We start from the raw sequence: 24940 nt of genomic DNA, 5'->3' as shown, positions 1-24940 counted from the left end.
ACCATATGTGAGAAGATATAATAAAAATTTTCCCTTGCACAAACAACAAAGAATGCTTTTGTTCTTAATCAAAAACTACATGTACTGTAGAATAAACCTAATTAAAACAAATATGAAATCTATATTTGATATGAAATATTTCAGAGATGGGGATCTGATGTAAATCTTATTCTGAAGACTTTTTATTTCAATCCACTTGTAATTGTGGGAATGAATTACGTCCTGTTCTATTATGAGGCTATGAAAGCCCTACAATGAGCACAGAGCAGAAACCTCCCCCATCTTCAGAAAGCAACAGCCTTTTCTGCAAGGCAGTATCTACCAGATCACTGCTGACATCCACGATTTAGAAGAAAGATCTGTTCCACCCGCCTACGAATGACCATATTTTTTACACTGTACACAATAGGGTTGAGAGCAGGAGGCAGGAGGAGGTAGATGGTAGACAGAAGAATATGAGTTGAAGGAACAACATGACCAAAACGGTGGCTGAAAAAGGAGAAGAAGGCAAGGATATAAAACTCTAGAAAAACAAAAATATGAGCTGTACAGGTGTTAAAGGCTTTGATCCGTGCCTCTTTCTGTTGAAGATGAAAAACAGCCTGAAAAATCAGTGCATAAGATATGAGGATAAAAGTCATATCAAATCCCAGAATGCTAAAGCCCACAAAAAGACCACATATTTTATTGACTTGTACATCATCTGATGCAAGCTTCACCACAGCCATGTGTTCACAATAAGCGTGGGCAATTTGAACAGAATGAAAAAGATGCAGTCTTTTTATAAGACTTGGTAACAGACCTACTAGTATTACTGCTCGAGTTACCACCACCACTATCATACGACGCAGAACTGATGGCGTAAGGACAGATGTGTGTCTCAGAGGGCAATGTAGTGATCAAAAGCCATTGCCAAGAGAATACCAGACTCGATGCACTGTAAAGTATGGATGAAGAACAGCTGAGCTAGGCAGGCATCAAAAGGCCATAGAATAAGCTCTGAACCAAAAGATGGCCAACATCTTGGGAGCAATTGCTGCACAGAGTCCTTTATCTGTAGCTGCCAGCACAGCCAGGAAGATATACATGGGCTGGTGCAAGCTACGCTCAGCTGGGATGATGATCAATAAAACAATATTTCCCAAAAGAGCCACTAGACACACTGCGAAGAACGGAAATCCAATCCAAAACTGCACGTGCTCTAGTCCGGGAATTCCAGTCAAAATTACAGTTCTAGGGTTGAGATATGACATGTTGTTGGCTGCCACTGAGCTCATCGTTCTGTATCTTGCCACTCACTGATCATGATATCTGAGAAACAGAGTTTGGGAGGGAAGTGAAAACATTTATGTCTTTAATTAAGCTCACTTTTCGTCAGTCACTAGCATTCAACCATAGCGAATTTTGAGCAGAAACCATGGCCTCCATGGGTTCTTTTTTCAGAGCCTGATGAAAGGTCTATGATGCTTGTCACGGGAGCAGAAGCAAACGCTCACATGAAACCTTCAGTAGTTCCATGAAAGAGGTAAAACTGCTGTGCCTCTTCTGGGCCTTCAGGCTGATTTGCTTGGATGTTTTAACTATCTGTTCTTTCTTTCTTTTTAGACGGCAACCTTTAGTCATGAAACTGAAAAAAATTTCTGAGTTGTCTCTTTACATAATCAGTAATCCCACGGGAACATTATCTATGAGCCATTCTTCCCCTAGGAAAGTTTTCTGAGCCCTGGCAAAAATTTGGACAGATATTTTTAATCATGTTAGAATCAGTCTTTATTTCATCAATTTATTGAAAAATCTGTTGTTTCTCAGTGTAATAATCGTAATTATAAAAGGTACTGGTAAAACACAGTGTTCCTTCAATGAATGAGAATTTGATTGTTCCTTAATAGAATGCTGGAACGTGAGTAAAATATGTGGTATTAAGAGGATTTTTACATTCCAGTTTCAATTTGAAAATGCAAAATTAAGTTAGAACTTACAGAGAATTAATGAACAAGTTTCTTCTCTGACTGCAAGTCAACCTCACAATGTCATATGTGAAGTCTTTGTGTTACTGTTGGCTATTTCAGTTGTGTTTGGTGACTTGGCTGTGAATGTTTTCCTCTTTAACCCCTGTTGAGGATACATTACCTGTTGTAGACAAGAGGCAGTTTACGTGAGATTCTTCTAGGACAAATTATGTAAAATGTGAGCACTGTCTCTTATCAAGACATTCTGGTTTCGAGAGTGGAAGTTCTTCCAACTAGAGATCATATCAAATCCTCTACTGTAAAAAGCCTTATTTTTAAGAACCAAAAATTGGCTCTCCTACCATCAGACTCTTGATATAGGAAACTTAATTGTCATAAGTATATTATAGTTTAGATTTTCAAGAATATATGGATATTATTGGAACTTTCCCAGCTATCCAATGCAAGTCACACATCAACAAAGACTTTAGGTGATTCACTGTGGCAGAGTGGCTCAGGGGTTGGTGTGGATTCTCAATGAACTAGTCTGAGGTCCCAGTGGAGGTACTGAAGCCCACGGCTCTGTGCAAGAAAACAGAAAGCACAAGACTCAGGTCAGTTTGTACACCACTCACAAGACCATTGATATTTTTACTCTGCTTTATGATTTTTACTCTAGAGAAGACAAGGCATTGTTTCTTATGTAAAATCTCTGCTGTAAGGGATGGAAAGAGTAGCTCAGATCTGCTATGGAAAGTTGGGATTCTGTTTGCTGGTTCCTTGAAGAACAAGGTGTTCCCTCTTCCCAATTTACATTCATCCCTTGGGGTAGCTCTGAGACGTGTGTCAGGTATGTGAGCCCAAGGCATTGGTGTTTTTAATCAGAGCTTCAGAAGGCTCCTAGTTGGCTATGGTCTCTTGTCATAGACACCAAACATGTATCTGGCAGCATTAGGAGTTTTGACTTAAATTTTTTAGCATATAATAATACCATTGTTTTCAGAGACTCATGAAAGTTTATTAGAACACAGTAGTTAAGTAATAAAATTGTATGTAAATGTACATGAAATGAAAATATTTTGCTCATTGTAAACTTTTAAGGGAAATTTTATGGTAATTTGAGAATTATACTTGTTTGTATCAAGTGAGTAAAGAATTAAATATGGGTTCGAAAACAAATAATTTAAAATAAAAAACAAAGCTCCTTGAAGATCTTTGAATGTAATTTTTGGGAGATCAAATTATTTTAAAACTTTTACATCACTTTAATCACAGGTTTATTCATCAGTCCATTTAGAAATATTTAGAATTTTCTCCAGTCCTTTCATATATAAACACTGACCCCAATATCTTCCATAAAAGATTTTCATCTATTCATATCAGGATCCTCTGAAGGGAAGATGTTATGAAATATCAATGGAGAATGTTTCTGTTTTCTCCATGGTTGGCAGTTATGTGGACTCTGTCAGTTAAGTTCAGGCTTTGTTGTTATATTATGTGCATTTATGTGGGAACAAAATTAAACTGGGGCACAAATTCTTTCATAAACAGGGGATGACAAATCACTGAACTCCTGTTTCTTGCTTCTCAGCACCACCACCAGTGAATGGATTGAGTTTTAAACAGCTGTAAGTACTGGTTGTGTAAACAATGTGAAAGGCATTTTGTTTTGTTGTTTGCACATGGTATCTGAGAAAGCAGTGTGGAGAAATGCTGGAAGAGCTGCATGACACTTCTGACTCCTACGACTGGCTGTGCCAGGAGATAGAGAAGCTTCCTTTTCTCATTCAGGAATTGCCTAACAGTTTAAAGCCAAACAATGTATTACACTTCCCACACTGCGTAGTTATTAGATTATCTGCCTTGTTTTCAATGACTGTTTAAAACAAAGGTCTGAAAAAATAATCAGTAATAGGGTCTGGCTACCAGCACTTGAAGACTACTTCCCACTTCGAAAATGTGCTTAAACCTGAATTCCAGTTTCATCATCTATACATTAAGGATACCCCCCTTTCTTATCATATATTCAGTGAAATATTCTCTCCAAAAGATCAGTATGTGGAACAATTCTTAAACTAAATATAGGAAAATTAATTAAAAGTCTGATGTTCTCAAAACCAGAACAGTCTTTGGAATATTGAAGAGTAAAGCAAACAGATGCAGAGGGAAATGACAGATTCTTTGTAATAGATGAGAAGAAAAGTCCCCCAAAGAGGCTCCTGGAGACAGAGAGGTGTGCATCATAGATTCTTCTCACTAGCGGTCACCGTGTGGTGTGGTTGGAATACAGGTAACACCCTGTGCCATATGCTAATTCCTGTGCATTTCTGCTTTCACTTATTTTCTTAGTGTTTAGCATTCTGTGCACTGTATTTTAAAGGTGCCAATTTCTTAATTAAATCATGTAATTCTTATTTATCCCTTCTGGGTTTTAGAATCACATAGTAACTTAATAGAGGTTACTCATGTATCTTGCTTCTGAAATCCCAGTTCCTACAAGAGGTAGTCGGGTCTCCACCTGATAAACCTCAGAATTCTGAAATAGCATATTACAACATGTAACCAATGTCTACTGGAAGAAAACAGAGTGATAACTAAGGGTACTCAAAAGAGGTAAGATGGCGTCTGGGGTGTTCTTTGCCCTGACAGAATATTTTCCTTGACAAATAGATCAGATTCTGGAGCTTTATGCTCTGTTTTTTATTTCATCTTTGTCATATTTTCTTCATAATTCAAATGCTGTCAAGCTTTCTCAGACACAATTAACACTTGTTCTCCCCCTGTGTTTAATTTTCTTTTATTATTTTTCCTAAAATGGGGTGATTTAAATTAATGTACCTTTTAATATTTTTCTTTTTTGAGATTAAAATTCCATCACTTCTACCTTCTTTTTCCTGCCTCCAAACCCACCATGTACTTCTCCATACATTCTATCCATGTACTTCTCCATATGTTCTACACATGTACTTCTCCATACATTCTATCCATGTACTTCTCCATACATTCCACCCATGTACTTCTCCATACATTCTACCCATGTACTTCTCCATACGTTCTATCCATGTACTTCTCCATACATTCAACCCATGTACTTCTCCATACATTCTATCCATGTACTTCTCCATACGTTCTATCCATGTACTTCTCCATACATTCAACCCATGTACTTCTCCATACATTCTACCCATGTACTTCTCCATACGTTCTATCCATGTACTTCTCCATACATTTAACCCATGTACTTCTCCATACATTCTATCCATGTACTTCTCCATACGTTCTATCCATGTACTTCTCCATACATTCTACCCATGTACTTCTCCATACATTCTACCCATGTACTTCTCCATACATTCTACCCATGTACTTCTCCATACATTCTACCCATGTACTTCTCCATACATTCTACCCATGTACTTCTCCATACATTCTACCCATGTACTTCTCCATACGTTCTATCCATGTACTTCTCCATACGTTCTATCCATGTACTTCTCCATATGTTCTATCCATGTACTTCTCCATACATTCTATCCATGTACTTCTCCATATGTTCCACACATGTACTTCTCCATACGTTCTATCCATGTACTTCTCCATACGTTCTATACATGTACTTCTCCATATGTTCCATACATGTACTTCTCCATACATATGTTCCCTTTTAAATTCACACAAGCACCATTGTACAGGCTAAAAATCTCCATTTACATAACTCAGAATATTGCACATTTTAGTTATATTTTCACAGATAATTGCACAATATGCTATTGTACTTACGGTCCCAAAGTAGTTAATGACAACTTCCTTATCTATATTCAACAGAATTCCAATAAACTCTACAACTCTGTAATACTTTGAAAATAAAAGGGGAATATTAATTGTCTCTGTGTAAAGTATTCTTAAAACTTCTAAATTATATTTTTACTAAAATAAATTTTGTTATTCCCACTTTAAGATATGTAGAGAGAAAAACAAACCTGGGTGGTCTGAAGCTTGGACTGGGCTGTGTTGGTGGTGTCAGTGCAAAGTTCCAACACAGCTAGAAGCTGATGGAAGAGCCACTGTCTTTTCCACGCAGTGTGAGCTACAAAGATCTTTGTCCTTTCAACTCCACAAAGAAAACTAACATCAGGACTAGAACACACACATCGAAAGTTAACTGATATTTTAAAATGAAATGTAGTCTTCTTGGCAAAAGGAACTGTCTTACCATGCATCATAACATAGCTGATGATTCTGAAAACTGTAACAGTAAGGTCAAGAAAGCATGAGATTTCTTAGCTATCTTTTCCACCCTGTGTTGTCTATCAAGACCTGGAGCTAAAGTGGATGAGTAAGAACTCCTCACATGAATTCACCAGTGGTGCCTACCATCAACTTTAACCAACTACTTAATGACTGCCAGTTCTACCAGATGATATTTTGTATTGATTTCCACTGGTATATGTTTGCCTATGTGAATTCATGTTTTATGCACTGGTAATCAAATTCTGTAAATGCCAAAAAGGAATTCAAAGACTAGAATAAACTGAAGCCCATAATTTTACTTTTGAATACAATTAAAATCTGCTTTTTGTGTGTAAGTTTTTCTAAGTTCCCACTATTGAAACATCAGAAAATTTGTTATTATCCCATTTTTAAGGACATCTGATTTTTTAACATATCACTGTTCTTACTATATCTATTTTTCAGTCCTCTTAACCATATATTGCATAATATACAATAGCCCAAAAGAAAAGATCCCCATGTTATCCAAATCTAAAATAGCTTTTAATTAATTTAATTAATTTCCACTTGCAAATGTGCAGGTAGAGGCAAGTGAGCTAATTCTTTAAATAGTTAGGTCAAAATCAAATGAAGCATACCAATACAGCACATCTTCTTTCCTGTTGGGTTAGTTGGTGAGTTGATTAGCATAGTCTCAAGTTCTCCAGGATGGCCTCTAATTTTCTGTGTAGCTGAGGAAGCATGGCCCTTTTGCCTCTTCCTCTCAAGTGCCAGGGTAGTCAGTTTCAGCACCCATGCCTGAATCTATGGCATCTTTCTCCAATACTCACATAGTCCTGAAATAACTTCATTAGACTTCTTCACACACAGCTCCCATTTCCTTGATATTGTTTGTTGTCACTAAGTGACTCTGTGTGTGTGTGTGTACATTTATACAGTTTCATTGGGGATCTCCCCAAATCCCTAGGTAGAAAGCATATATCATTAACCTTCGTGCATTTCAATGTCAGTAATTGCCAGACATTTAAAATGCCAAGATTAACAAGTCGCTCATTTGTTAAATGACACCAATGACACAATAATTACAAAAAGAAAAAGACAACAGGAAACCTCCTTTCTCTGTCAGCTTCAGGTAATAGCAATCAACACAAAGATGATGAAGATGAAGCTACACCATTTGACCAAATATTTCACAAAGTATCTGCTCAGAAGCTTACTTCCCTCAGAATACGACTCAGTTTCTGACACTCCCACCCTTGTGAGATCATCACTGATGAGTCTGTGTTCAGTATTTCCAACATTCTGAAATTTATCAAGCTCCACAGTCATCTGTGAAGGCTCAAGATACACACAAAATTAATTCTATTTTTACAGAAATAAACAAACTGACAGTTGCCAATTTTGTTTTTCTTCTTTCTTTTCTTTTCCTTGACGTTTACCTAAACAGAGCCTCTGTTTTAGTTTCTCTACTTCATTTAGTTGTTTGAATAGATCTCATCAATCTTTTATATTTTATGTATTTAACTTCTTTTATTTCTCATACAAGAACATAAATGGTGTTAACATAATTTTATCATTTCCACAAAAATATTCTAAAAATATTTCCTCTTATACTTGATAGCTAAATTCTTGATATAAACATCATGTTCATGTTCTGTTTTTCAAATGCCATATTAATGTTTTCAAATTTCTCTCTACTGAAAGTTTTCAAGCAAATAAATACATATCTACACTGTCTTACAATAATCCCATTATTTGCTATTTAGTCAAGATAAACAAGAGTGTGATTCCATAGTAAGATGGGTGTGTTAACTTTTGCAGCAGCTGTTATGTAATAGCATTGAAGTAAACCTAACCACCTAAGTGTTCACCTAAGTGTAACAATCTTGATGTAATGTACTATATGTACACTACTAGGAACCATCACCCAAAATATGATGTCAAAAGTTTCCAGCACCCATAAAGTCCTTTTTCTAGCTCATTCTCTTGTTCCTACCACTCAGTGAAACATTACATATCATTGAACTTGGCCAATGATATATTGTCTTAGATTTCATTTGGATCCTAAAAACAAAATTCGGTGTTAATTGAGTAAAAAATGTAGTTCAGAATTTCAAGTAGAAGGATTGTATTTACAAAGAAAGGGGTCATGATTATACATATAATATACTCATTTGAATGATTAAATAACTGCAATATAATTTATAGTGTCACTGTAGATGCACGAGGAAAAGCAGTTTGGAGTAAGAATTGAAATTACTCATCAATGTATACACAGAGTTTAAAGAGTGTTCATTTCATACACAATAAATAAAACTTTTAAAGATTTGGCCCATTAACAAAGGTTCTATTCAGTTATAGTTTGCTGTAATTGTAGGAAAGGCTGTCAGAAAGGTGTCTGATGTGTAAGTTTTAAAATGTAAAAGGTTGGAGAGATAGTTGCTCTTGTGGGGGACCTGATATCAATTGTCTGTACCCATATGGTGGCTCACAACTACATATAACCCCAGTTCTAGGGTATCCAACAGGCATGCATGTGGTGCATATACATGCATGCAAGCAGAATATCCATATAAAGAGAGTAAGATAAATCTTTTCATAAAAGGAAATATTGCACATTTACTCTACCACTCAGCTACATCTTAAGTCATATACAAATGGTCTCAGGCATTCCCTTGCATTTGTGAGATAAATGCCTCATAAAGAATAACTTCAAATTTTGTAAACTTGGTTGATGTTTTTAAAGGTAGGTTTATGTAAGGCTTTATTGTCTCATTTTATTTTCATGTAAACTCTTTTTCTAATTTTGTTACTATAACATCATTTATTGGTAAAATTGAATGTGACACAGAGATACACATGAAAAATAAATATCACAAAAGCTGTAATAATTATAAAAATTAAGGAGAATCATGTAAATAATGGTAATACTGTCAGAGAAGTGGGTACTTAAGGCATTTAGATTAAAAAATGATTCATGATTCAAATTCTTAAGGCACGTATGCCATCAAAATTTTCCTTTTTATAAAATCTATATGTAATTTTTTATTGATATAATAAATACCATTTTCCATATATTAGAGAATCTTTTTGACTGTGTCTTTTGCTTTACAGAAGCTTCTCAGTTTTAGGAGGTCCCATTTATTTACTGTTGCTCTCAGTGGCTGTGCTACTAAGGTTATATTTAGGAAGTGGTCTCCTGTGCTCATGCATTAAAGAGTACTTCCCACTATCTCTTCTATCAGGTACAATGTGGTCAGATTTATATGGAGGTCTTTAATACATTTGGACTTAAGTTTTGTGCATGGAGATAGATATGGATCTATTTTCATTCTTCTACAGGTTGACATCCAATTATGCCAGCACTATTTGTTGAAGATGCTTTCTTTCTTCCATTGTATAATTTTAGCTCCTCTGTCAAAAATCAGGTGTTCATAGGTTTGAAGATTAATGTCCGGGTCTTCAATTCGATCTCATTGGTCAACGTCTCTGTTTTTATGCCAATACCTAGCTGTTTTTATTACTGTAGATCTGTAATGTCAATGACAGGAATGGTGATGCCTCTAAAAGTTCCTTTATTATACAGGATTGTTTTAGCTATCCTGGGTTTTTATTTTTCCATATGAAGTTGGTTATTGTTCTTGCAAGGTCTGTGAAGAATTCTGTTTGGGTTTTGATGGGGATTGCATTGAATCTTTAGATTGCTTTTGGTAGGATTACCATTTTTACTATTTTGATCCTTCCTATCCAAGAGCATGGGAGATCTTTACATTTTTTGGTATCTTCTTCAATTTCTTTCTTCAAAGACTTAAAATTCTTGTCAAATAGATCTTTCACCTCTTTGGTTAGTGTTACCCCAAGATAGTTTATGGTATTTGTGGCTATTGTGAAAGGTGATGTTTCTCTGATTTCCCTCTCAGCTTTATCATTTATGTATAGGAGGGCTACTGATTTTTTTGAGTTGATCTTGTATCCTGCCACATTATTGCAATACTCCTATAAGCTATAAGAGTTCTCTGGTAGAGTTTTTGGGGTCACTTATGTACACAATCATATCATCTGCAAATAACAAAATTTTGACTTCTTCCTTTTCAATTTGAATCCCCTTGATCTCCTTTTGTTGTCTTATTGCTATTGCTAAAACTTCAAGAACTATGTTGAAGAGCTATCGAGAGTGAACAATCTTATCTCTCCAAGACCTTTTTCATGAAGGGGTGTTGGTTTTTGTCAAATGCTTTTTCGGCATCTAATGAAATGATCATATGGTTTTTTCTTTCAGTTTATTTACATGATGGATTACATTGATAGAATTTCCTATGTTGAACAAGACTTGCATCTCTGGGATGAAGCCGACTTGATTATGGTGGATGATTTTTTTTTGATGTTTTTTTGGATTCGGTTTGCAGTATTTAATTGAGTATTTTTGCATCCATGTTCATGAGAGAGATTGGTCTGTAATTCCCTTTCTTGGTTGGGTCTTTGTGTAATTTTGGTATCAGGGTAAGTGTAGCCTCATAAAAAGAGTTTGGCAGTGTTCCTTCTGTTCCTATTATGTGGAACACTTTGAGGGGTACAGGTATTAGCTCTTTTTACAGCTTTTACTTAGACTTCATTCCTCCATGTTGTATAACTCTCATCAAAAATAACAAAGGTAAGAAACTTTTAAAGTCAAAGTAGATATTTTGAAAGAAAATATTGAATGAGGACTCCATGGTAATGCCTTAAGAGTATGAAGAGCCCTTGACTTAGTTGTTGGTTGGAGAACACTGAGAAAGACAAATGATGGAAAGCAACCTGGCAGCATTTATGAACCTCTGATATCTGAGTTACTCTTTTTTTACAAATATTTTCATGACTCCGTCCCTAATTTGTTTCGTCCTCACTCCATAAATAACTGGATTTAAACAAGGAGGGACAACCACATAGAGATTGGCCAAGAGGATGTGAATGTACTGAGGAACATTTCTACCAAATCTATGAGTCATAAAAGAGAAAAAAGCTGGTGTATAAAAGGCTAAGATGACACAGACATGCGAACCACATGTACTAAGGGCTTTGTGTCTGGCATCTCTAGAAGGAAGGCGAAAAACGGCCTGTAGGATCCAAACATAGGATAGAGCAATGAGAATTAAATCAAAGATCAGAGCAGCAATGGTAAATAAGCCATAGATGATGTTTATCCTTATGCTGGCACAGGCTAGCCGAGCTATCCCCATGTGTTCACAGTAGGTATGAGGAATTATGTAGTGTCCACAGAAGGGCAATCGCTTAAGGAGTGGACAGAAGGGAATGACAAGAAGGACAGGCCTGCCTACTACAACAGATGCCATCATTGCTACCACCTTGTTGGTTAGAATAGAAGTATATCTAAGTGGATGACAAATGGCAACAAAACGGTCAATTGCCATGGTCAGGAGTACAACAGATTCCATGCCTGTGTAGGTGTGGATGAAGAACATTTGGATGAGACAGCCTTCAAAACTTATCTCTGTAAGGTTAAACCAGAAGATACCTAGCATCTTGGGAACAGTAGATGTGGAGAGACCAAGATCAATGAAAGAGAGTAGAGCAAGGAAGTAGAACATGGGCTGGTGAAGATTCTGCTCATTCTTGATCACACAGAGAATTGTGAAATTCCCCACAAGTGCTATTAGATAAACAACAAAGAAGGGGAAGGCTATCCAGACGTGGAAAGCATCCAGGCCAGGAATGCCCAGCAGAAGGAAGGCAGGGGGGTGCGAGGCACTCTCATTGACAGAGGACATCTTTCTGGGACTCTTGGAGATTATTATCTGCAATCATTCTTCAATATTTCTGGGAAGAAATAAGAAAATGCATAAAAGTTATTGATACCAAGTAAACTCTTAATAGTTAATACCTTTTTAACACTTTATTTTATTTTTTTTTATTTTTATTTTTTATTTATTTATTAAGGATTTCTGCCTCCTCCCCGCAACCGCCTCCCATTTCCCTCCCCCTCCCCCGATCAAGTCACCCTCCCTAATCTGCTCGAAGAGCAATCAGGGTTCCCTGACCTGTGGGAAGCCCAAGGACCGCCCACCTCTATCCAGGTCTCCTAAGGTGAGCATCCAAACTGCCTAGGCTCCCCCAAAGCCAGTACGTGCAGTAGGATCAAAAACCCTCTGCGATTGTTCTTGAGTTCTCAGTATTCCTCATTGTCCTCTATGTTCAGCCAGTCCGGATTTATCCCATGCTTTTTCAGACCCAGGCCAGCTGGCCTTGGTGAGTTCCCGATAGAACATCCCCATTGTCTCAGTGTGTGGGTGCACCCCTCGCGGTCCTGAGTTCCTTGCTCGTGCTCCGTCTCCTTCTGCTCCTGATTTGGACCTTGAGATTTCTGTCCCGTGCTCCTCTGTCTCTGTCTCCTTTCATCGCCTGATGAAGGTTCATATTCATGAGGATGCCTATGTGTTTGTCTTTGGGTTCACCTTCTTACTTAGCTTCTCTAGGAACATGCATTATAAGCCCAATGTCCTTTATTTATGGCTAGAAACCAAATATGAGTGAGTACATCCCATGTTCCTCTTTTTGGGTCTGGCTTACCTCACTCAGGATAGTGTTTTCTATTTCCATCCATTTGTATGCAAAATTCAAGAAGTCCTTGCTTTTTAACACTTTAAAGTTACCTGGGATTCAGGCATGTTTAAGAGAAATCCCAAAATGCTGGACAAAATAAAGGGTCAATTAGAATGGGAATACATTATAATTCTATCATTCAGAGTCCCTGATCTTTAGGTGTGGCCTCTTTCTTTATTTGCCAAAACAATACTGCACTCACTTCTGCCTTTTAGTGACGCAATGGATCAATTATTAGTGTTTTTATGTTCTAATAGTTAAAATTTTGGTATTTATGACCTAAATAATTAATATAAAATATAATTATTATAATAGAAGAAGAATAGTATTCAATGATATTTAGCATTTATGCCAGGGTTAGCTCAGCATGAGATTGCTTTCCTAGCTTTCATTTGGCTCCAGAACCACCAAAAGGTTACTTCCCATTTTTAAAAGTTTTGCAAATTTTTTATTAAACTTGGAAATAAAGAAAATCTAAGCTAGTATAATACCAAATTCTAAAACACTGAAAAAATGTTCCAATGAGATTTAGAATAAGTCAAGAATATGAACTTTTATCAATTTTATAAATATACTTTTGAATTTCTTCATGTTTAACACACTAAGAAAAAAGATAGCAATCCTGGTGGTACAGGAATGTAAACTCTGCTATTCAGTAAACTGATGTGTAGTAGGAGCTGCAGGCTTCATTCCTGCTGCCCTAGCTCCCAGCCGCCTGGCTAGCTTATGCCCTGAAATAACAACACATAAATTGTATTCTTTTAAACACTGCTTGGCCCATTATATCTAGCCTCTTCTCGGCTAACTCTCACACCTGGACTAGCCCATTTCTAATAATGTGTGTAGCACCTCAAGGTGTGGTTACTGGGAAGGTTCTAGCCTACATCCATCCTGGGTCAGAGCTTCATCGCGTCTGCCTCAGAGAGCAGCGGCCTGGCATCTGAGCTCACTTCCTCTTCCTCCAAGCATTCTATTCTGTTTACTCTACCCACCTATGTTCTAACCTATGAGGGCCAAGCAGTTTCTTTATTAATTAACCAATGACCTTCCTCCATCACTGAGGTAGGAAGGTGCTGCTACCTTTAAGGTCTACTGAGCTCCAGAGTGAGTTAAAGGCCAGCCTGAGCAACTTGATGAGAATATGTCACAGAATAAAATCTGTACAGACAGACAACACTAACTGATTTCAGTAAACATTAAATTTAAAAATGAGAGAGGGAAAGAGGAGAGAGTAAGAACATAAAGATGGAAGAAAAATTATGAATAGGAGAAGAATTAGAGATTGTATTGAATCCAAATATATTATATGCACACATAAACATTAAATAAAATATTAATAAATCTGAGCCATGGATAGAACTCATTGGTAGAATTCTGATAAGAATCCACAAGACTCTAGGTTTCATCAACAGTACTGAAAAAGAAGAATAAGTAATAAAAATTTGATTGAAAATTTTTAGCCAATAATTTAACATCTCAGTTACTAAGGTATAAGTATTTGTAATTCTATATAGTAAAAATCGATAATTAAAATTTTATTGAAAAATGTCAGCATTCATAAACCCCAAAACATAAACTGTTTAACAATCAACACTCTAAAAATTATGAACAATGAGAAAGAATATAATGTGTGTGTGTGTGTGTGTGTGTGTGTGTGTGTGTGTGTGTGTGTGTAGCCATAAATTGTGGACTGAACTTTATTAACCTGAAAATGCTATCCAGATTGCTATAAATTTAGAACAGTTAAAACTAAAACCACAAAATTTATTTGATAATGATAATAGGTGTATTCTAAATTTACCATTAAACAAATCACAGAGTATAATAGTATGCATTAAAAGAGTTCATGATTATTAGAAAATTAAAGACTAAAGAAAAGTGGCACCTGCACAATAAGGTCAAACAAAGAGACTAGAAACACAGAGTGAAATAGAGAGTTACATGAAGTTTGATTTTTATAAGGAAATTAATGTAATAATTCAATAACCATATAACCTTGCAAAACTAATTTTAACATATTTAAAAGAGTAACACAGTTATATGCAACTTGATTTTGATGAATTAATGCACTAATTCAATAAATATAAATCCTTGCAAAACTAATATTTATCATATGTAAGAGAGCAAAACCTCAAGTCTAACATACATTCTTCCAAACTTATGACATATGTATATGAAATATATCAATATGATATTTTTCAGTTAAAATAGTCTTTAACAAGTAATAAAAATAAAATAAATCTTTACAAGCTAAGGTTTTTATACTCAACAATAAAATACATTTTTACTATACACGTAATGTTTTCTTAAGATAGAAGATGCAATAACTATAAAAGTCATCCATTTATCGTACCAAATTTAGAAGTTTTCTAGCGAAATTGTGAGTGTAGAAGGTGGATAATGGGAAGAAATAGTCACAATCCCTAATTATACTTCTCAACAAAAGTTTTTGTTTTGAGTGTATAAATATGTCTTCAAATGATTTTAAAGGTAATGGGATAAAGTAGGGAGGCTTAACTTGACATTTTGCAAAGGAAATATATAAATGTATTAAAATTATCCAAATCACTAGGCATCTGTAATTGAATGATAAGCACATAATGTCATGATGCCTGAAATTGGAAATCAGAGCAGCAAGATTTTGGATGATGGAACAATAGGCTTTCCAATAGACTAAGTGAAATGGAAAGAGTGAAGTTGGAGCTGGAAAATAAGGCATCTTCTAAGCTTAGTAATGTTCCATGTTTATTATTTTACAAAGAATTAAACTCCAAAAAAACCGTTGTTCAAGATAGAGGAAACAGGTCCATTTAAAGATTAGCACAAGGATGTTCATGCCAGTTTTGTTCATGGATGTTCCACTATGAGAATAACTCCAAATACCCATCATTAAAGAAACATTTTATATAAATGGAACCTATTCAGCAAGTAGTATGTATTAATTTTAATGCAAATAAATGAATAAATATTCAGTCATTATATTCAGTTAATTTATAAAACTTACTTAACTAACTACATACCACACAACATGTATGAATTTTTAGACAGGAAAATGGAACAGGATTTCTTTAGATGAGCTACCAAGGGTTAAGAAGAGTCAGGAATGAAGTAGAAATGGGCACAAGTGCCATATTTAAGTTAATAAAATTTTATATCTTTACAAAGACATGAAATATTTAGGTATATGTGCCCAACAAAAATATATGAATATGAGTATTTATACATATGTAAATATCATTTTTGATATGTCCAATTCAAGTAAAGGGAAAAGTATAGGAGGCTTAAGATTTCGTTCAATCAATTTTACTCATTACTTCTATAAGTTCATTTTTACACTCTAGTGATTATCTTTTTGTGCCTTAATATAATGCTCTCTAAATCTATCTATATTGTTGAAAACAACAGCCCCTTCTTTTCGAAAGGTATCTATCTATCTATCTATCTATCTATCTATCTATCTATCTATCATAATCTATCCATCCTCTATCTACCTATTATTTGTCTTTCAATGATTATTAAAATTTAAGATATCATATTGTTCTCCATAGTAAATTGGTTTAAAGTGTATATCTTAACACAATAATGTCACCTTTTGTAATGCACAGTATTATGTGATTTGCTTTTGCAAAGTCTTACACTTTGCAGTCAATTTTAGAGGTAATATAATTTTCTGAGTAGGAATTATTTTCTTTCAAATAATAAAACAAAAACATCCTAAAACAGTATTGCCTTATTTCTTAGTCACATTATTAGAGCATAAAATAAATATCCTAGAAGATTAACTATTATGCCATCATTTTGTTTTGAGTGAATAGCCTTTTATCAGTAATTATTTGTACTGAGTGTTCTTATTCATATCTGTTATTCTACTGTCATTAAAGGACAATTTCCTTTTCAATCTATTTTTATACTGACTCTGATTTTAGGACTTTACATATTTGGTGCCTACAGTAATGATATTCTTTATATAAGATATAAAGTCTACATCTAAATTCTAAAACACACCAATAATACATTAATTACTTTTAAAATTTAACATCCATCTCTTAAGAACAAGAATGCCTCCACAGCTCTTGATTTCATTTACCAATGATAGATGTTGGTCCTACAATTAAAGCACCATATCCCCACCAACATTTTCATTACAAACCTTTCCTGATAGTGGTGTAGACATGCACTTACTTTGCTTTCAGTTATCCTCCTATTAGATCTTTCTGAACCATTCTGTCTTAGCACTTACAGACTAATATCATGCAAATTCCTTTGTTCCACTTGGGCCATTAGGGATCAATTCATTTATGATGGATGACCACACTGTTTGAGTCTAGAAAAACCCATATCTACAACTTCATTCTGCCAATTATTAATGGATTTGAAAAAAATATTTCAGAAGTTTTACTTTCTTTGTCTATGAAAGCTGTGATGGTTGTAATGATATCAGTGTGACTGACAGGAGGGGCTGAGTGAAATGCCTGATGGGGAGGTCTTACTCACACTTGGAGGGAACACATTTTAATTGTTATTGTGCACAGGGACAGTTCTGGTTCTAACATCTGAATGCAAATAAAAGACGTAATGTCAATCATACAGACAAAACTTAATTATTCTATAAGGAGCAGTATGAATTGAGTCTGTACCTTTCAGTATAGTTGAAAGTGAGGCCAGTAAGATCATAGTTCCAAGCACACAGTGCCTATTTAGTTATGTGACAAATGGGAGAATCAATTAAGAATCCCTTACTGACATTTATTTAGGAAAACTACCTTTTCAGGATAAACTTATAATTTCACAATAAACTGCATTGTAAAACCAGTAACTCGTGTGGAAGACTTGACTCTCTTTGAACAAAATAAGACTGACTCTTTTTCACTCATACTTTAACTGAAAAACACTAACAGACTTTCAAAATCTGACTCATTTAACATATATTAGCACATATATTGCAGCCTATAGTACAAGGTCATTGCTAAGGGCTCTCCATTAAAGCCGTGCCAATTGTATCCAAGAGATCACTGAGACTCAACATTGGCATGTCCAGTAGAGGCCACCGCTTTGGACACCAGGAACTCATCGAGGCTCTCATCAGACAGGATTGGACCCTGCCTTGTCTGGGGCCTTCCCATACATATGACAGCTGGAGATGAAGCAAGGTGACGATGCTTTTACCTGTGCTGCAGCTGTAGCTAGTACTATCTTCTAGAACTTCCAGTAACTCCCCTGGGCCCACCGTGCCAGGCTACCTCACTTGTTTGGAGACGTTCTAGTGGGAGACAGCACACATGTACAAGATGTGGGCTCCCTTACCAAGCAAGACAAAGTGTTGCCTCTTCCCACAGCCACAGGCAGCCCCAGTGTTCTGGTTTACAGTCTTCTCAAGATGGAGACCTTATGAGGAGAAGGGTGTTCCCTTGAGAAGCTAGCTGAGGTCAGGCTGTTCAGGGACTGAGAGTCTCTGAGAGCTGGATCATGCCATCAGAATCCTACGGGTTCAAAACCCATCTGAGGAGTCTTCAATCTCTTTTGAATTTTATTTCAAAGGAACATTGTCTTCTATGTAGTTATTTTATTTTTAGCTTTTAGGTCCCTTAATTTTTGTGATTTTCTTAGTCATAGTCTCAAATTTGTAATCACATTTTCAAATATATCCTTGTAATTTCTATTCATTTTTCTGACATCAAAGCAATGCATAGTGCCCTTTATAATTCCATTTTGAATTGTATAATGTCATTCCTAAAATATTCTTAACATCTGATTGCTTATTGTATTGTCTACTTCTAAAGTAAGTCATATCGAAGAGAAAATAGAAATTTAGCTGAAACTAAGTCATTTAAAAGTCTTCAATTTTTGTTTTACTTTCTAGTGTACTTTTACATATTTTTATTTCAAAAATAGTACATCCTGAGCACAGTTTCCTCTCCTTCCACTCCTCCAACCTTCCCTGTTCCCTAGATCCATTCCTTCATTTCCTCTTCAGATAACAACTGGTCTCCAAGAAACAACAGTCAAACAGAACAAAACAAGATACAAAAACCCTCATATGGAGGGTGGGTAACCCAATAGGAGGGAAAAAAGTACAAAGAGCAGACAAAAGAATCAGAGACGCACCCGCTCCCACAGTTAGGAGTCCCACAAACACACCAAGAATCAGAGACGCACCCGCTCCCACTGTTAGGAGTCCCACAAACACACCAAGAGTCAGAGACGCACCCGCTCCCACTGTTAGGAGTCCCACAAACACACCAAGAGTCAGAGACGCACCCGCTCCCACTGTTAGGAGTCCCACAAACACACCAAGAGTCAGAGACGCACCCGCTCCCACTGTTAGGAGTCCCACAAACACACCAAGAGTCAGAGACGCACCCGCTCCCACTGTTAGGAGTCCCACAAACACACCAAGCTGGTAGCCATTGTGTAATCGCAGAGGACTTGGTGCAGATCTTGCAGACCGCATGCTTGCTGCTTCTTCTCTGTGATATATACATATTCGTCCTGTTTGGTTCTATTTTAGGTTTCTGGGCTGTTCAGTCTCTAGTGCCTGACCATCCAGGCAGTGTGGGCCATGGGATCCCTCTAGTGGCATGGGCCTCAAGCTAACCCAAACACTAATTGGCCATTCCCACAAGTTCTGTAATACAACTGCCTCAGCACATTTTGCAGCCAGAAGAGATTACAGGTGTGTTTGGGCAGGGGTTGGGGTGGGGGTGTCCAGGTTTCTCTTTCAGTAGCCTTCAGAGTACATTCTCATGCCAAAGAGTCTAGAATGTAGAGATGAAGAGTCTAATCAGGCACCAACTGGATCTCTCTACCTTGGATGAGTTTTGTAAAAGCTGTCCTCAGCAGTGAGGTCCTGCTGTCAGTTTTCAGACAGAATCTTCTACTTAGCTTGTGTAGGTATCTCCATGGGATGCCCTAGGCCAACAGTTCAAACAAATGCAACCAAGTTCCACCACTGGAAACCTTGCCTGGGTACAAATGAGGGACAATTCCTACTGAATCCTCCATTGCTAAGAGAGTCCTAGAGAGTCCTCACTGGGGTCACCCTCATAGATTCCAGTAAGTTCCCAGTGTACTAGGTTTCCACAGCACTCGCCCTCTACTCCTGTCTCCCTACAGTCTCTTCTTCCATGTCCCCAAACCTGATCCCCTGATCCTTCTGGCTTCCATCCCCATCTGCTCCCAATATCTCTCTCTCTCTCTCCCTCTCTCTCTCTCCCTCTCTCCCTCTCTCCCTCTCTCCCTCTCCCCCCACTCTGTGTGTGTGTGTGTGTGTGTGTGTAAAAATTAATGGCTGTGTACATTGCTTAAAATCTAAATCTTAACTTTAAAAAAAGTGAACTACCTGAAATACCATGTATACTTCTGGAAAACTTAAGTGGTCAGGAAATAATCACTTGCTGTCTCATTAGCAATAGTGCTTGCTTTGTATTGTTTGCATATTACCTAATGTCATGGTGTTGAGGAGGGCTGTTGTTTCCTAATGTCATGGTGTTGGGGATAGCTGTTATGTCGTAATGTCATGGTGTTGGGGATAGCTGTTATGTCGTAATGTCATGGTGTTGGGGATAGCTGCTGTTTCCTAATTTCATGGTGTTGGAGATAGCTGCTGTTTCCTAATTTCATCGTGTTGGGGATAGCTGCTGTTTCCTAATGTCATGGTATTGGGGATAGCTGTTATGTCTTAATGTCATGGTGTTGGGGATAACTGCTGTTTCCTAATGTCATGGTGTTGGGGATAGCTGCTGTTTCCTAATTTCATGGTGTTGTGGAGTGCTGTTTCCTTTCTTACACCTTGGAGCTCAATTTTCTTAATAGTAGTACCTTGTTTCTACTATTATATATAAAGTGTACACACATATTTTTGCTCTAAAGTTTTGACATGTCCTAGTTGTGTATTTTAAGTTGTTCACTGGAATAAGGAATAGTCTTGTATTCAGTTATAAGATGTTAATTATCCTCATATATTATAGATATGAGTGTACAATATTAATATGAATGTACAATATTAATTTCATGTTTATATGATAATTATTAAAATACTCATCAAGAAACCAAGTCTATTAATTTATGGACATATTATGTAGTATATTTACTTACCATTTACACATTCATTAAATATTTTAGTAAAAATAAAGTTGAAAAAGCTGCATGTTGTTTTTTTGTGGTTTTGATGTGTTTTGTTTTACTTAAAATGTCTTCCCTACCTCTTTCTCTTTCATTCTTATGAACATTAACTTTGTCAGATTGTTACTCTTCTCCTCACTTTCTATTCTCTCAGCTCCTAACACTAAATCAAGTCGCAGCTGCCAGATGCTGTCATGAGCAAAATGCAAACCATCTGTTCCTACCTTTATACTCTTGTCTTAGCACCCACCTTTGTTACCTTGTATTAACATTGTTTTTGTTTTTGATTTTGTTTTCTTTAGAAAGAAACTCTATGAGAGATGGTTTGAGAGATGGTTCTGTGTTTAAGAGAGCTTCTAAAGGCCTGGAATTCAGTTTCCAGTGCCCATATCATATGTTTCACACCCTTGTAACTTAAAACAAGGAGACCCAACACCCTTTTCTGGCCACTGTAGGCATCAGAATCTTCATGGTATACACTTATACAAACAGAGATGCACACACATACACACAAATACATCTTTATCCCTTGATAAAAGGACCTTGTGTGTTCTTTATCCACCTGGCTGCTTCTATCCCTTCAGACTAGAGTTTTCTTGTGTCTATTAATCTCTCAGTTTCCCACAAGTTACATTCTTTCTATCATTCCAAATGAAATTACTGTCTGGGCTTGTTTGGTGACCAAAATGTTACTAAGCAGTGACTGCTCCATATTTCAGAAATAAGAATTCAACTCACTATCTTGATTGAGTCATCTCTTAAGAAATATCAAGACAGTGACATCTGTGCAAGCATGAGGACCTCATCTCAGAACTCCAGCATCCATGTAGAAACCTGTTGTGATGATCAATATCTGTAACCTCAGCACTGGGTGGTGGGTAGGAGGCAGAGACAGGAAGATTCCTGGAGCTCATTGAGCAAACACTCTAGAGAGATGAAAGAGTACCAGTTTAAGAAAGAGCATGCCTCAAAGAATAAGCTTGAAGGTGATGGAGGAAGACAACAGGCATCAATTTTTGGCCTCCATACATTTATGTGCAAACAGATATGAACCTGTACCTATGTTCATGTGCACACACACAGGAACACAAACACAGTCACACAAATACACATGATGGAAAGGAAAAATATTAACACAAAGTCTGAAAAGTGAAAGTCACTCATGTATTCTGTTATTACTAATCTAGTCACTTCTGCTAGTTTCATGTGATTTTCCATGTAAATGCTACTTCATCATACAATGATTAACATTTTTTGTACATAATTGGAGCTACTGTCCATACTAAAAATTGGGAGCTTATTTTCCTCATTATTAAAAGTAAAATTTTTCATAAATTTACACATTGAATAACCTTCTTCAGATATCAGAATTTTATATTAGCTTGTAAAAAAGTAAGGTCCAGTTTTTTTCTATGTATCACTCTTAACCTCATACATCTAAATGTTTATAGTTTATTTCTGATGTCCATAACTTCCCTTTCTTTTATCTGCTTAGTTCTAACCATAAATAACAGGATTAAGAGCAGGTGAGCTGACAACATAAAAATTGGCAAGAAGAATGTGGATGTACCGGGCAATTTTCAGCCAAATCGATGGGACATATCAGAGAAAAGTGCTGGTGCATGGAAAGAAAGCATGAGGCAGGGAGGCGGGCAGAGAAAAATGTAGAGATCAGTAAAAGTCAAGAAGGAAAGAAAGAAAGAAAGAAAGAAAGAAAGAAAGAAAGAAAGAAAGAAAGAAAGAAAGAAAGACACAAACATGAGAGCCACAGGTGCTGAGTGTCTTGAGCTGGGCGTCCTGAGTAGAGAGTTGAAACACAGCACAGAGGATCTGGACATAAGAAACGACAATGGCTATGATGTCACATATCAGGCTAGCAATGGTAAACAAGCCCTATTTGATGTTGACCTTGATGCTGGCACAGGGCAGGTGGGCAATGCCCATGTGCTCACAATATGTGTGGGGGATGATATGGTGCCCACAAAATGGTAACTGTAAGATGAGAAAGACCAAAGGTCTTAGGAGGATGATCCAAGCAAATGATGAATACTACCTTCTTTGACAATACCAATGTAGAGTGAAGAGGATTACAGGTAACCACACATCGATCATAGGCCATGGCCACGAACACAGCTGACTCCATGTCAATACACAGGTGGATGAAAAACTTCTGGATGAGACATCCCTCAGATAATATTTCTTTCAGGTTAAGCCAGAAGATTCCAAGCAGCTTAGACCCTAAGCAATAGAGGAGAGGGTGCCCAAACTGCCTTGTAGTCAGACTGATGAGTATCTTAAATATCACCATAGAACCTTCATTGAGCAACTGATGAAACAGAAGCAGAGACCCACATTGGAGTACTGGGCTGAGCTCCCAAAGTCCAGTTGAAGAGTTAGAGGAGTGAGAATATGAGCAAAGAGGTCAAGACCATGATGGGGACACCCACTGAAACACTTACCTGAGCTAACGGGAGCTCACCAACACCAACCAGACTGGGAAGGAATAAGCATAGGACCAAACTAGTTTCTCTGAATGTGGGGGTTGACAGTTGCATGGCTGGACAGACTGATGGGCCTTTAGCAGTAGGACCAGGATTTATCCCTACTGCTTGTATTGGCTTTTTGGGAACCTATTCTCTTTGGATGGATACCTTGCTCAGCCTGGATATAAGTTGGACCTTCCCCAAAGTAATGTGCCTTACCCTCTCTTAAGAGTGGATGGGGCTGGGGTATAAGGGTAAGTGGAGGGAATGGAAGAAAGGGGGGGGGGGAGTGGGAACTTTAACGGGTATGTATAATAAAGAAAGATAGCTTGTTTATAGACGATATTGCCTTTTATCAGAATGTATTTCTGACTTCTTTATAAAAGTCAGGTGTCCCTAGTTGTGTAGATTTATGTTCATCTTCAATTGATCAATGTGTTTGTTTTTGTGCCAGTACCATGCTGTTTTTATTACTACAGCTCTGTAGTTTGAAATAAGGGATGATGACACCTCCAGAAGTCCTTTCATTGTCAGGATTGTTTTAGCTATTCTGGGTTTTTTGTTTTTCCATATGAAGCTGAGAATTGTCATTTCAAGGTCTGTAAAGAATTATGTTGAAATTTTGATAGGGATTGCATTAAATCTATAGATTTCTTTTAGTAAAATGACCAATATTACTCTATTCGTCTTACCAACCCATGAGCATGAGAGATATTTCCTTCCTCTATTATCTTTTCGATATCTTTTTTCAATGACTTAAAGTTTTCATCACACTAGTGTCACAACCAGCATCAACAAAAATACCACTTTCTAGGGTAGGAACACAGAGATTTAGAACTTTTAATTGAGAATATGAAGACACAAATAAAAATAATAAAACAGGAAACACAGACTATTACTGGAAGGGAGCTCCAGTCAGTACTGAAATCACCCACATTTAATTTCAAATTGCTTAAAATACCCCTGACTCCAAAAAGTAGAAGTAAGACCAAAAAACTGCCTTAACATGATACAAGGAAATAACAGACTAGTTGAAGATTGTGGGCTACATCCATAGTTAAACATTCTCTTTAAAATGACTTGTATAAAACAAGTCATACTCATACCCTAGGCCAAAACATTCTGTAGGCAAACCACTCCCTTGGAGGAATCCAATGTTTTATCCTTAAATGAACTAGAACCTTAGTTGGATGGATCCTTAGGCTTTTGTTTGAGGTAAAAACATCTACTTCTCTATTCCTAAAATACAAGGTCTGGATATTAACCACAACTGTTGACAATAACCTTGAGAGAGCAGAACTCTCTGGTCTAAATCTAGGTAGAACCCTTGTTTGAAGTAGAAACACAATAACCTTGAAATAATAGAGGTGAGTTCTAATTCTCTGACCTTTGGTCAACATAGAAATAGACTCACATTTTTGGACCTCCACCATTCCTCCCTTTTTATTGATTTTAACAAAGCCTGTGCTTCTAAAACAGGACAGATGATAGTGTCTGCATTAGGTGAACACTTTCCCATTTCCCAGACTTACCCATCTTCAGCACATGCATTCCAATCAT

General features: G+C 36.7%; 1 protein-coding gene and 2 pseudogenes across 1 annotated transcript; all 3 read right to left on the bottom strand.

The window, feature by feature from the left end:
* Positions 1–326: 326 nt before the first annotated feature.
* On the bottom strand, positions 327–1277 carry LOC142851272 (olfactory receptor 52A1-like; annotated as a pseudogene).
* Positions 1278–11005: 9728 nt separating this feature from the next.
* Positions 11006–11944, bottom strand: LOC142850792 (olfactory receptor 52E4-like). The gene has a single exon (XM_075974701.1). The coding sequence runs from the start codon at positions 11942–11944 to the stop codon at positions 11006–11008; it is 939 nt and encodes a 312-aa protein (XP_075830816.1).
* Positions 11945–22394: 10450 nt separating this feature from the next.
* Positions 22395–23205, bottom strand: LOC142851271 (olfactory receptor 52E1-like; annotated as a pseudogene).
* Positions 23206–24940: the final 1735 nt, after the last annotated feature.

This window comes from Microtus pennsylvanicus, chromosome 5, assembly GCF_037038515.1.
Source record: "Microtus pennsylvanicus isolate mMicPen1 chromosome 5, mMicPen1.hap1, whole genome shotgun sequence".
NCBI classification, from domain to species: domain Eukaryota; kingdom Metazoa; phylum Chordata; class Mammalia; order Rodentia; family Cricetidae; genus Microtus; species Microtus pennsylvanicus.
Note: the sequence above shows the minus strand (reverse complement) of the source record. Positions and strands in the feature narration are given on the sequence as shown.